This window comes from Rhinatrema bivittatum, chromosome 3 (assembly GCF_901001135.1).
Source record: "Rhinatrema bivittatum chromosome 3, aRhiBiv1.1, whole genome shotgun sequence".
NCBI lineage: Eukaryota > Metazoa > Chordata > Amphibia > Gymnophiona > Rhinatrematidae > Rhinatrema > Rhinatrema bivittatum.
In genome coordinates this window covers 199585188-199599974 of record NC_042617.1, presented here as the reverse complement: position 1 = coordinate 199599974, position 14787 = coordinate 199585188, and the positions used below count along the sequence as shown (strand labels likewise).

Below are 14787 nucleotides of genomic sequence, written 5' to 3'. Positions count from 1 at the left end.
CTGCGGAACGGTCCCCTCAGAAACCTGATCGCTGAACTCAGCGGTGGCCACTCACCAGGTAAGTCTGGGGGATCGCTCCGTCACCAAACCACCGGACCCACTGGGGGGCTAAAATAGCGTCCCCGGTACCTCCTGGCTGACTCGCCAAATGTAACCGTATCCAAAAGTCAGTAAGGAGGCCCAGACAACTGATCCGCAAAGATAAACTTTTATTGCCAGCAAGATGCAGCTAAGACAAGGGCTTAGTACAACTGCATGCCACGCCCCCTTCGGAGCCAACCTTTATACACCTTACAGTTCTTATCTTTCACACATGCGTTCTAATTTCTGCTGAACAAACACTTTACGAACTGCTGAACAAGCATTTGCTAGCGTGGTCCCCTAGTAGGTGTAGCTTATGATCAGACTATTGTTTCGTCATTTAATTGACGTGTTAGACATTTTATAGCGGCGTTCGTATTAATACAATACAAATTATTATTCCAAAATGGAGTCACGTTACACTAAATGTTAGTACGTAACTGCGTCACTACGCATTATGTGCCGGTTGCGTTGTAAATGTTAATACATTCAAAATGGCTGTGCGTTTCACTGCTGGCATGGTTAGACGAGAGGCTTTCAGTCGTCTCATTCTTCAGACGTTCACAAAATCGAACTCCTTCATTACTAGGGGAACAGGATGACTTGGGACTGGTCACAGTGTTACTGTGCCTTTCATCTATAGGCTCCTGGTGGCCTATGTGAAATGAGATAGTAGCCTAGGTCCAGCTCCAGGGGTCATAGCAGAAGCATGAACATCATGAGAGAGATGATGGTCAGTAAAATCAGTGGAATGTATCCAGTTAGTTGGACAGTGAAAGGGTGCTTCCTCTCCTCCTCATATCTATCCCTTCTCCTTCTCCTTCCCTTTCTAATCCTCTATCCTTCTTACTCGCATCCCCAAGATCTCCCTGCAACCCTCCCCCTCTTTCCTCCATGTACTAATCCCTGAGATCCCTCCCTCTCCACCCAATACAAACAAAAAAGAACAAAAATTATCCAGTCCTACAAGATAGAGAAAAAAAACTTTATTTTTTATAATGTAATACAAAATCTGCATTATTTAATATGCAAACCTCTGTAAATTTATGCAAACGTACCACAGAATTTCACAAATCTTGCACAGAATTGTCTAACTCTTGTCACAGAATGTACCCCTGAGCTGCTGCAGGGAGTTGGAGGCTCTGAGTATAAACTACAGCAGACAGAAAGTGCAATGGAATATGCCGACAGATGACAGGGAGGCTTTGTAATTATGAAGGTTTTATACCTGATCTATGAACTGGACATTTTAGGATTACAGTGGGAAAATCAAGCTTTTGGGGCTTTTGGAGGTGTTTCGGGGGTATTTTGGGGTGGAGTTAAGTTAGCCACTTATCCAGCTATCTCTGATATTCACAGTTAGTCATATAACTTATCTGCCTAATTCTTCCCATGCTGTGCAGCAAGCCCAAAGTTAGCCGGACATATTCAACAGTGCAGCTGCACCACTGAATATCCTGCCAAAGTTAACTGGATGTTTATACAGTATCTGGCTAGACAGCAACTGAAAATGGCCCCCTATATTTCTGTATGTTATCTTTACAAAGTGACTAGTTCTACTTAGCAGCTCAGTCTAACATATTAGCAGAATATGTACTATCTGAATGTGTGCTGTTTAATTTTACTTCTTGCAGTACACATCATATTTCAGTTTTGCTCCCAGCTTTGTTCCACCTAAGCACTCTTCAAATTTAGCATCCATTTCCTGATTCTGAGCTTCACTAAAGTAATTCGTCCAATCTCCAACTGTACCTGCAAAAAAATAAAAATCATGCATACTTATGTCTTAATTTAATAAACTTAATTGTAACTCGTGCATATAATACAATAAACACACTTCAAAAAATAGGTTTCACTGGTCCAATTAATTGTAATTAGAAATATAACCACTTATGCAGTACCACATTTATTTGTTTGTAGGACCTACAACTCAGTGAGTTTGACTGTCGTTCAAACTCATACCACAGGTGAAAGGTCCATTTACTTTATTTAATACTCACTCAATTTTTAGATTTTTTTAACTTATAACTCCAAAGAGTTTTTTTAAAAAGTATATGTAGACAAACTCATGAGCAGATATTTGAAAGAAAGATAATCCTCTGTCTAATTTGAAAAAGAGTCTCATAGACAAATATTAAAGGAAAAAAGTCCCATAACCAATTATTAAAAGGCAATATCTGTATAGTTACCAAAAATCCCTTGCAAAAAGAGTCCCGACATGATCGTGTTTCGGACCACATATAATACAATACACATTAAACATATTCATCTGTGTACACAATACGAAGTATGTAAAATAAACAGCAGAGTTGGGTTAATAAGAAAAACAAAAATCTATATTCTAGTCTAATCTTTGAGAGATCTCAAGAAGTATAGTTAACGAGCCTGCTGATGCTTCTGGTGGCCACCTCCCAGTAAAGTTCTAAAGGGGCCTGAAGCCCTGACATAGACCCCACTCTCCCCCTCCACCACACCCATAACACAAGTCCCTCTCCAAAAGATACTCCCTGCTACAACTTTTCCCTGAAAAGTGATTGTGTACACCCCACCCCACACACCTATTCCAAAATGGCCTCCCCTGCTGGCAGCTCCTTCCCAAGACCTAACCCCCCCAATCAATATCCTCCCCCCCCTACCTTGTGGGATCCTTGGCTGTAACTGGAATTGGAGTGATCCCTGTTGCTCTGGCCCTGCCATCACCAGAATAAAAGGCTCTCCTTTCCTCTGCACATGGGGAGAGGGTTCGTTGTATGTTGGGGCATCAGGTCCTGTTAGGACTTCACCAGAAGGGTGGGGGGAAGGAGGAGAACTGGACTGTAGTGCTGTTCCCACAGACAGTAACAAGCATAGTTTGCCGGTGGTAACATCTGGGCATTCCCATCCTCAGGATGTGGTGTTCACTAAAATGCAGTGGATAGGTGGTTTGGGCTTTTTGCCCTTAGATTAACTGACATCACAGCTCCATGCAGTTTCCCTGCCCAGTTCCAGATGGTGCTGACATCATTTTAATGACGTAAGAGATAATTAGGCTTATGCAAAGGGAAATGAAGCAGTTAATGCATTCTGTGGATCAGTGCAGATGAGATCCTAAATCTGTTATTATATACTCATTTTTACCAAATTCACCTCTATTTGGCTACCTGAACAGCCTGTTTGGCCTTCCCAAATAGCTATTTTCCTCAGCCTATTTTCCAGCCTCAAAACTAATGAATCAACTTGATAACATAGTAGATATTGGCAAGTAAGGACCACATTGCCATATCAGTCTGCCCAGTTGCCCCTGCCTATACTGCTCTAGCTAAGGATATTTCCTAGCTGCCAGCTATACCAACTACACTGTTCTGTGCCCTTACCAGTGGCCACTGTTCTAAGGCTCTCTCTCTCAGCTGTACACGTTCTGTACAACAATAATTTCATTTTATATAGTACCTATTATATAAATTTATCCCACAATGCTTTACTACACTCATTCACTATTCAGTGGCTCTAGCTAGGGAAACATAGGAATGGATAAGTGTTGGCCAGCTGAAAACAAAGCAAAAGAAAATACCTTTTCGGAAAAGCATATCACCAAATGCACCAAGTTTATTTCTGGAGTCCTCTTTCATAGTCTGGAATGTTCCTTTCTCTACAATGGAGTGAATATCTTCCGCAGTCACAGACAGCCCAAAAAATTTCGCTATTCTTTTCACACCAACAGCCATGTTCTGAAAACCGGAAGGCAGCACATTGAATTCAATTTACTCTTAACAAAACGGCTTAATATAACAAACGTTTCTACCCTCACTTACTGCCTAATGTCTGCTTTCAATCAGGACTAAAAGACTTGTACTAAAGCAGAGGTTTTCAGCCTTCCATGATTGCTATGCCCTTCTCAAGAGTCTGAGATGTCTTTTGAATTCCCAGGGTGGCAAAAATTCAAAATTTCACCATCAAATGCTAGATTTATATTACAGTGTATTATTTGGGCCTGTTTTGAAATTCGCATTCACTACAAAATTAAAAAGCATACACCTCAGATGCTGATGTTGCTGAATTAAAACCAAAGACTAACAGGAAGTGACGTTGGTGCGGCAGAGCCGCTGGTGCCGAGGTAGCTGGAGGGCACATTTCTTGCAGGGCTTTGTCGTCGCTTCCCAGCAAATTGCTGCTGGTTTGAAGCTTGAGGGTAAAATGGAGGAAGCTGCGGCAGAGGAAAGGGATTGTCAGACAGCCTAAGTTTACATTGTTTATTTTAGGGAGGCAGGATGAATATTACAAACAGACACTACTCTATCCACCTTACTTCTCGCCACATCATAAAACATGCCAAAAATAGCATATAGTGTATTCTAGATAAGAGTGGGGACTCTGAGCAATGAGGTTGGCCCTTCCTGGGCAGTGGCAAGTGACTTTCTCTTGCCATCTGGGCACCCCTCTTTCTTTCAGCCGTAGTGGACTATGTACCTCGATAGGCTTCCAAGTACCGTCAGGGGCACATGGGCTCCTGGTTGAGAACCACTGCACTGAAGTGCACATTTTTGCAAGCACTATTGTGGTTTTCACATGCTCCACAGAAAAATGGAGCATGAAATTTAGGTACACAAAATTGCATTAAAAAATGAACTACAGGTTACTGAGGTATAGCTATTTTTGTATGAAAAAATTCTGTGAATCCAATTCTGTGCACAGTTTATCTATGCAGTAATAGTTAATGAGTTGCTTGGCTTAATTTTGCATCACAGCAGTTCATTAACTGTCGATTTGAATACAATTTTGCACGTGGAAAACTACATGCAAATGTTTGTTCACTGCAAAGACAAAAAAATTCACAAATGGACTTTGCACGCTAAAAACCCAAAAAATGTGTGTTATTGCTAATAGCGTGCACTCGTTTGAGTTTTAGTGCATGAAGCGCAGTTTGCGAAACTTTTCACTTCTTAGTAAACTGGAGTCAAAGTATGTAGCACAGTGCATTAATATAATTCCTTTAAAGGTTTAATAGCCATGTATCCTATCCACTTGATGTGTAAGGTGCTACATGCTGTCCTGCAGGAAATCTGAGCCTAGCTTTGAATCCTTGGATCAGCGATGGATGTGCAGGCTGCAGATGCAGTGTTTTTCAGCCCTCAGGGAAGGGAGTCCCAGCAGCAACAGTGGCCAGAAGTAGGGTGCATGGGGAGGCATAGTCTGTGATGGACCCTGGCCAAGGACTGTCACTGTGGTTAGACTAGTTGTAAAGTTGAAATAGAGTTTAAAAATAGCTCCTATAGGGGTTGTATCCAATTCAGCTGAAAATCCATAAGAGCAGGAAAACACTTTTGGGTCAGAAAATGTATTTATTCATTTAAAATATTTGTATTCCACCCTTCCTACATTCGGGATGGATTACAAAAATACACTCACAGTGTTTTACAGTATGGAACAAATATAAATAAAATGGCAACTAAAATAGAAAGCGAGAATAAAATATATAATTCAAAGTAAACCATAAAACTAAGGGTCAAATAAAATATAAATTCATCATTAAAAGCAATCCTGAAAAAGTAAGTTTTAAGATATTTTTTAAATATCTTGGGATCATTACAGTTTCTTAATTCAGTAGGGAGAGTGTTCCAGAATCTTAAACATAACCCCCACACAAACATTTGGTTTGTATTGAGATCTAAAGTAGCTGAATCTGATCAGGACTGTCACAAAGGATGGGCAAGAAAGATGACCAGCTAGTAGGGCACAAGGGCATTGGGGGGAAGGCGGGGAGGGGAAGGGGAAGGGGAATGCACCATCCTGCCCTTTTGAGTCAGTCTGTGTGCCTGCGAGCACACAAGCCCAAAAGGGAAGGGAAGTGCCGAAAACAACCTTTGCCCTGGGTGCTGTTTTGTCCAGCAACTGCCTGGATATGATGCATTAGAGTGGATAGTACAGACCATTAGAGGAACATAGGAAATGTAGTAATCAACTTGGCTTCTACCTTGTGTCAATTCTGAGCTCTTCCAAGAGGTTGATGTACTATAGCAGGGGTGGCCATACCTGGTCCTCAAGAGCCACAAACAGGTCTAGTTTTCAGGATATCCAGAATGAATATGCATGAGATAGATTTGCATATAATGCCTTTATTGTATACAAGTATATTTCATGCATAATCATTCTGGATATCCTGAAAACCAGGCCTGTTTGTGGCTCTTGAAGACCAAAGTTGGCGATCCCTGTACTAAAGGGTTTTTCCCATTTCGTGTCTGTGGGAAAAGTGTTTGGTACATCTGGCCCAAAAAGTTGTAGTATTTCTTATATATGCTGAGATTTAATATGCTAAAGTACCATCCACTAGAACCAACCAGTCTCTTAATTGACTGGGACTCTTCAGCCAATCCTTTGGGCCTATACTATGTAACTTACGGGAAATGAAAAGAAAAGCTTCTACTCCTTCAACTCCAGAAAAATCACAAATACCAGAGGTCACTAGCTAATATGCAAGCAGAAATAAACCATTGCAGCAACCTCCAACAGGGGGTGATGTAGCAAGTTGCTCCATTCCTCCAATCTATTCTACAATGTATGACCTAGCTACTAGGCCACACTCTCTAACTTGTCTCCCAATGGGGCCTACACTTGCAATAACAATTGACTCTTTCGGCATAATATGGTGACTTCCCTTCCGTTACAGTGACTGAGGTGCAATAATGAAAATAGGGTTTCAAATGTTATTAGAGGAGTCACCCTATGAAGGAAACCAAGAAGGGGAGGGCAGAAAGGGAATTCTCTTTCCAGCTGAGTCTCCCTTACACTGGGAAAAATGGGTCCAAAACCCACACAGCACGTCCCCAGGGGTAAAGGGGGAAGGCAGAACCCAAATTTCAAACGCAACTTTTAAATGTAACTAGATGGAAACCTTTAGAACATTCAAGATACTTCAAACTAATTTTATTTGCAAGCAAGGATTAACAGTGTTGCATCTACCATGAATAATATCTTAATGACAAAATAGAATAACAGATGTTTATATACATGTTAACTAATAAAAACTCTTTTCTTATTTTTCTTATTTCCAGGATCTAACAGAACCAGTCCTGAATATAAACCAACATAGCTATCAGACAAGTCCTCTGTTTGCCCCCTCCTTTAACAGTGGACTGTTAAAGATGGAGCTTTAAATCAATAGGTGTTTAAAATAGCAAATTCTTTATGTAAACTCTTTTTTTTTTTAGATATTGTTACTGGAACCAACTGATGAATGATACTTTGAAAACATTACTAGGAGACTTCTCTGGTAAGTATAAGTTAGTCACTATTTGTGTCTCTTGTTCTCTTGTTGTTTCCTTATTTTTTTTTTTTGTCAGTGCGTGTCCTTTCTTTTTCTTGAAAACTCTCTGAAGGTATAAATGGCTGTTGGTCTAGCTAGACTTTAATGGTGGCCAAAGTGCCAGTGTACATTTATTTGTATCCTTATTTGAATAATTTGAGTGCGACGAGCTGGTTCTTTGACCTCTCATCAAGTCTGGGGTTCCATGATAGGGGCGCTGTTTGTGTTCGCTGCTTGATTAGCTGAGAAGCTCTGCTAGATTCTATCTCAGGAACTCTTTTCACCAAAACGAGCTGATCTTCTCCTGTGCTGTACTTTAAATAAATGAAAAACAGGATTCCTGACTATGCTAACGCAATAAAGTCTTCCGGTCAGTGAAACTAAAGTGTATACTAATGGCCGGATTTTAAAAGGCCTGCACACATAAATCCTGGGGTTATGCACATGGCCGGGCCTTGCCTGCACCAGGCAAATTTTCAAAGGGGCCTGGCCACCTGAGTAAACCCCAGTATGTGCACAAATGCCGGGCTTTGTCAAAGGGGCGGGCTGGGATGGAGGCCGGCCGGGACAGCGGCCATTAGCTGCTGTCCCAGGGAAGCGCGTGCCCGCAGCTGGCTGGCGCATATAAATTACTTCTACTCCTGAAGAGCAGCAAGTAGTGAAATAAAAAAAATTCAGGGCAGGTAGGTTAGTTTTAGGGGGTGTGGTGGGGAGGAGAGGGGAAGGGGAAGGAAGGTTAGGCAGGGAGTTAGGAAACTGGGGAAGGCCCGATTGCGACACCGCGTGGAGTTTGTAAAAGTACACACACCCCCCCCCTTGTGCGCGCCGTATGCACATGCGCGTGCGGCTACCTGATTTTATAACATGCGCGCGCCAGCGTGCACATGTTATAAAATCGGCACATCCATGTGTGCACACCAGAAACCGCGCGCATATGGACGCACGCGCACACGTTATAAAATCTACCCCTAAGTGTTGTCTCGCCAGCTTGGTGTCACTTAATACTAGCTTTGGTTCTAAAAAAATAAATGATAATTTAATATCCCTATTCTTTATTAAGACAAAGAGGGAGGTTTTGACACATATTTTCTGACCCAAACACATAGAAGATTTCCTTTTACTCTGAATGTGAAAACTGTCTCAGTTCAAGGCTGTCACTGGAGCCTTAAATTTGTAACCTATACAGATAAATCAAGTGCAGCTTTTGATTGTGAAGGGACCTTTATGTCTAGTCACAGCAAATTATCCTGCATGTTCTCCTTCGCCAGACATGCAAGTGTTTAATCTAGAACACCTTTGATTCTTTTATACTGAAGTTGTACAGAAGGCATGGATCACTATTTTCTCCCTCTCTGTGTTTTCTGTTTCTGTTCACAGTTGTGGTATTAAAAAAAAAAAAAAAAAAATTGTTTTCACATAAATCCTCTGGGATCAGGTTTACTTAATCTTTGCAATTTTTAGTACACAACCCAGCTTTAACATTAGGAGTGCTTATTTAAAAAAAGAGGTGGGCTCTTTCCTTGCCTTCTCATACAGCACATTTATTTATTTTTTTTTATAGATGTCTTTATTAGTTGTCTCACTGATTAACACTTACAGTGCTTAGGGCTGGATTTACTAATACCACCGGGCTCTTTGAATCCCGCAGTAACAGGGGACGGTCCTGCGATAGCCGGCAGCAATCGCACCTCTGCGGTGTGAACGCTGCCGGCGCGCGGCAAATAACTACACCATAAAAGGTGTAGTTATTCGGTGCAAAACTGGCAGCGAAAAAGACGCGTACCTTTCGCTGTCGGCGAAGTCTTCGCGGCGTCAGCCCTGGTGCCACCTCGACTCCTACTCTTCCGGGGCTGACGCCGCTCTGAATCCGCCCCGATCTTGGTATCGCACGCGATAAGGGACTTTTCGCATGCGAAACGTCCCTTATCGCGTGCGATCCACTTGGAAAATGACTCCCTTAGTCACTGACTGTAACAGATATGTCACAACATACTTAACATCCCTAACTCCCCAACCCACAACCAAACCCATTCCCCCTCCCCTCAAATCCACCAGAGAGAAAGTCCGAGGGTACCATGAATGACGGCCATTTGACTTTTAGGTTGCAGATGAGACAACCTGTTGAAATCTACTCCTTATTGAAGATGGCAGACGTAGAATGAAGTATGTCCATATTTTCGGAACCATCACTTGCCTTACTCTTGGAGTTTGGGTCCAGGATTGAAATTCCAAGAGTAGAAGTTCCAGCATTTCCATATACCAAAAATTCAAAGGTGGGAGCATCTGTTTGTATCCATTTAAACAAAATACATTTCCTGGCTACACAAGTACTTTTAATCAAGAGATTGCCAGCCTTTTTACTACACAGGGTATCGTTGGAAAGGAATCCCAAGATGCCCAGAGAGGCTGACATAGGTATTTTCACCCCAGTAATTCAGACAAAAATTTAACCACCTTTTCCTAGAAGCTGTAAACAAGAGGGCAACCCCATAGCCCGTGGCTCAAGGTAGCATAATTAGATACACATTTTAAACACTGAGGAGAAGATACAATTTTCATCTGAAAAGCTCTGTGAGGGGAAATAACTATCGTATGAAGGATACACAAATATTGTTCGTGTAGCATTATTGAGGGTACATTTGCATAAAAGTCTGCAATACCAGTCAAAAAAATCATCCTCTTCCAGTTCCTGGCCGACATCCACATTCCAGAACTCCAGCAATATTACAAATTGCTTATAAGCGGTGATTGAATGTAGGAATTTATATAACCCCGCCAGAGACTGTTTCCATCCTTGAAACAGGGACATCAGTGTTTGGAAAGGCCCCGAAAAATACGACCAAGCCCCCCCCCCCCCCAAAGATTCAAATTTTTATTAATAAAACTTGATATCTGCAAATATTGAAAAAAATTTCGAGATTCAAAATCTAACCTTTCCTGACAATAGGGAAAGGAATGAACAACATGGTGTTGGTAATCCACAAAGTCATGAAAAGTCTGATAACCAGCATTCCTGAGCTGCATGAAAAAGTTACAATCCAGCCCCAGACGAAACCTCTGATTACCACACAAACAGATCGATACTCTAAGGCCGCGGTAGAAACAGTGCGGCAGTGCCGGGTGCACCCTCGTTCCCCGCACGCTCTTCACCTACCGCTCGATACTCTCTTCAAATTGCATGCAAATGCATGCCACGTCTGCGAAGCGTTAGGCAAGCGTTAGGCCCGCGCAACCCATTTTACTGTATAGGCGCTAAAACAGCGCCTATACAGTATCCTGGGTGCGCTGGTATCTGTCATTTCAAATGTCATTTCAAATGACATTTGAAATGACATTTGAAATGACAGGCACCAGGAAGTGGATGGTTCCCCCCCTCCCGAAGCAAGGCGCAGGGCGAAAATTAAAACAGGAATAAAGTGTAAAAAATGGGGGTAAAACCAAAGGGAGTAAAGTGTAAAAAACCATGGACGACCTCCATATTAACATTGCAGCGTAAGTTGTTTATATATATGTATAAATACCTGTCACTTTCCTGTCACTTTCCGAATCCCCCAGGCGTGCGGTCATCAAGGCGGCGGCGGGAGCCGGCGGGCAGGTGGGCGCGCGTTGGATCGAGGCGGTGGCGGGAGCCGGCGGGCGGGTGGACGCGCGTTCGATCCAGGTGGCGGTGGGAGCCGGCGGGCGGGTGGGCGCGTGTTGGATTGAGGCGGTGGCGGGAGCCGGTGGGTGGGCGCCCGTTCATCCAGGCGGCGGCGGCGGCAGTGGGAGCCGGCGGGCGGGTGGGCGCGCGTTCGATCGAGGCGGCGGCGGGAGCCGGCGGGCGGGTGGGCGCACGTTCGATTCAGGCGGCGGCGGGAGGGTGGGCGCGCGTTTATCCGGGAGCCGGCGGGCGAGTGGGCGTGCATTCATCCAGGCGGAGGGAGCCGGCGGTGAAAGCGGCCTCCGGCAGCCCCCGCCGGCAGTGAATGAATGCGCGCCTGTGAGACCCGTGCGATTTCGGCGCTCAAGGTGTGACGTCATGACGCTTGACGTCACCTTGAGCGCCGAAATCGCACGGGTCTCACAGGCGCGCATTCATTCACTGCCGGCGGGGGCTGCCGGAGGCCGCTTTCACCGCCGGCTCCCTCCGCCTGGATGAATGCACGCCCACTCGCCCGCCGGCCGGCTCCTGGATAAACGCGCGCCCACCCGCCCGCCGGCTCCCGCCACCACCTCGATGACCGCACGCCTGGGGGATTCGGAAAGTGACAGGAAAGTGACAGGTATTTATACATATATATAAACAACTTACGCTGCAATGTTAATATGGAGATCGTCCATGGTTTTTTACACTTTACTCCCTTTGGTTTTACCCCCATTTTTACACTTTATTCCCGTTTTAATTTTCGAACACCACACTAACACCACACTAACACCAAGTAGAGGGTAGGCAGTAAACTAACAGGTTAAGGACGCGGCAAAATAGCGGGTTACAAAGGAGATAATCTGAGCGCGCGTCACAGTATCGGAGGGGAATAGCTAATTCCTTCATTATACAGCTAATTCATTCATTTACATATCATATACATGCTGGGTGCGGAAAGGGTTATGCGTCTGTTTTAAGAAGCGCTAAGGACGCGTGAAACTGGAGACTGTATCGCTGGATCGCCTTACGCGTCCGAATTGTGCACTCACAGCAGGTTACAGACGGGAAATCTTCAACCGCACGTTACAGTATCGATCTGAAAGGTAGCCAGGGAGTAAACTGCCAGGAGAGCGACTTCCTGTATCTCACATATTTCCACCCAAACCGCATATATCTCACCAGAATATTTCGCAAAAGATAAAGGGTCAGTTCTCTAGCATTAACATGGAGCAAAAAGCGAAAATTAAGAGAAGCAGCAAAACTTCCCGCTTCAGTAACAGCAGCAAATCGCTGGCTGTTCAACAGCCAGAAAGGAAGGTCTCCCTGGTGTCTGCCCTCCTAAGGGACATCTACACAGAGAGAAGAGAAAGCGAGTTAAAGTCTTACCATGAATGTTAACTATAAGGAAATGTGTTTGGTGCAAGATGATAACCACTGGAGATTTGCTGCACTAAACTTTGCTTTTGGAACACCCCACCTAAGTGTCCAGCATGGTTAACGGCATAGGGATAATCTCCCAGGAGATTTGACTACACCCAAAGAAGAGGTTGCCCTCGCACCTTGGGCCCTTGAGGCCTTTCCTCTCCCCCATTTTGGAGAATCCACATCCCAGGGCTGATATATTGTATGACTGAGCAGGGACTTAGCCCCAGGACTGAATGTAACCCCTACCTTCTCAGACACAAACATACTCTAATGATATACATCCAGGAGTTATGGATACATAAAATACAAACAAAGAGAGTAATCAAGTTTATGAAGTTTTTTTTGACTCATACATTGAGCTTACCTCTTTCAATTCCTCATAGGTTATCAGCATAACATTTTCATCATCAATGTGCTTATTCCAGTCAATTGCAAAGTCAAAATAGGGACAGCAGCCGACTAGTGGGACAAAGAGAGAAATGTCACACAATATAGTAAAGTATGATGTGCTAAAATACAGAGAGAAGCAATTTGCAAAACTTATAACCATTAGTTGTAGACATTGAAATGCTCAGTCCTGACATAATTACTAGTCACATGAAAAAACCAGGAACATTAGTGCAGGTGCTATCACTAACAAGCCTAGCAAGGGTGCATTCTGAAATGCTATACCTTTATGTATTAATGTGCTTACTTAGTACTTGTATTTCACTCTTCCAAACTTTTGTGCTCAGGGTAGACATCAGATTTTAAAACACAAGGTCGCTATTCGCTGCAAAAGGCTGCGGTCGGCCCCACTGCGGCCGGCGAAAATCGCACCACCGCAGTGCGAACGGCTGTGGCCTTTTGCAGGCCCGCCCCCAGCCCCCTTTTTCATGGGATTCATCATTCCTGCCCAAAGTTTGGAGTTTGGCTCCTAAATCGGCCCTTTTAAAAATTTACTAGGGCTGAGTGTCTAAATTTTGGGTCCTAATTTCATTAGCCTCCTAAATTTAGGGTCCTAAAAAGTGGGTGGCTTTAGGGACAGAATGAGGGCGGGAAAGCAAAGTTAGGAGTTTAGCACTGGGCCTCTAATTTAGGGCAATGAATAGCAGGCATAATTTTAAGGCACAAAGTTTCAGGGGCCTACATTTTATGTGAATTTTCAGCTGAAAATGTAGGCACTCAAGTCTGGCTGGAAATAGGCACCTAAATTAGATCATGAAAATTTAGGGAATCAGTTATTTAAAATATCATCCTTTTAGCATCTGAGACTAAAGCAGTCCCCAGGGTCGCTTCTGCTTATGTCATCAAGTATACCAATACGTTGTAGCACTTACAGATGTCTCTTTCAGTCTGCCAAGGGACTCGCTGCACATTCTTCTGTGACTGTCTTGCTGCATTAGCCCAGACGCCAAACGGCAGTTTTCTCAAATATCTACTGTCATGAAAGGGGGTATTTATCTAATATTTGGGCTGTTTTCAAATGCTCTGAAAGATGTTCGCAAAGGTTTGAATCTAGCTACCAGCAACAAGCAGGAGGTGGAGCTCTCCTATATATTCCACTGCCAGGTTTCTGGACGCCTCCTTTCCTCTCACGACTAGTGATTCACACCCCCAAGATTTCTAGGTTTTAGTCATCCCCTAGAGACCTCTACCCAAATACCTTTACTCCAGTTTAGAGCAGGAGTAAGCCCAACTGGCCTTCTGTTTACCTAAGTTCCCATTATATCCAATAGGGGGTTAAACATTATTTTTTTATTTTCCTTTCCTCCTATGGGAAGAAAACATTGTATCTAGTTCCATGGAATGTAATTTTAAAAAGACTCAGGAAAACATTTTTTAAAAAGGCCCTGTAAGGAAATGTGTGCTGGATTTAGGCACAAGCTACCTAAGTTACAGTTTAGGAATTCAGATGATGAGGGATCTCTAAATACAAAAAAAAATTACTACGTTTAAAGTTTTTGTTTACATTTTTTGGTAAGGTTATGGGGCCTCTTAAACTTGACATATTTAGGGCCTCAGCATGTTTAATCTAGGCCAGGATGAAACAAGCATTTCACCATTCAAAGCAGCCGAGAGAAACACTGCACGGAGCAGCAGTAGCCACAGAGGCATTCACGGAGCGGGATGCCAGTGGCCAGTGGTTGGTGTTCCACCTTCACGGAGCGGAAGGATGGAGGGCTGCCATCTCCAAATTAAAAAAAAACAGGGGTGGGTTCATGGGCTATAGGTATTACCAATTATTAGGCTTATTCATTTACCAATTATTAGGCTTTTCAATATTTGTTGATAGTTAATGTGACCTTCAAGGCATAATTCACTTTCAATGCATATCCAGCATAGCTCTCTGCTTCAACGGCAGGGGAGAAGAAAAACTAATACTTCACGCATATCC

General features: G+C 43.5%; 1 protein-coding gene across 1 annotated transcript in view; it reads right to left on the bottom strand.

Moving 5' to 3' along the window:
• Positions 1–1051: 1051 nt before the first annotated feature.
• LOC115087214 (sulfotransferase 6B1-like) overlaps positions 1052–14787 on the bottom strand; it is a 65417-nt gene continuing 51681 nt past the window's right edge. Inside the window, exons 5-7 of the mRNA XM_029594111.1 lie at positions 12775–12869; positions 3632–3788; positions 1052–1833 (exon numbers count right to left, since the gene is read on the bottom strand). Coding sequence (XP_029449971.1) covers positions 1703–1833; positions 3632–3788; positions 12775–12869 — 383 coding nt within the window. The 3' untranslated portion in view covers positions 1052–1702. The remainder of the gene's footprint in view (positions 1834–3631; positions 3789–12774; positions 12870–14787) is intronic.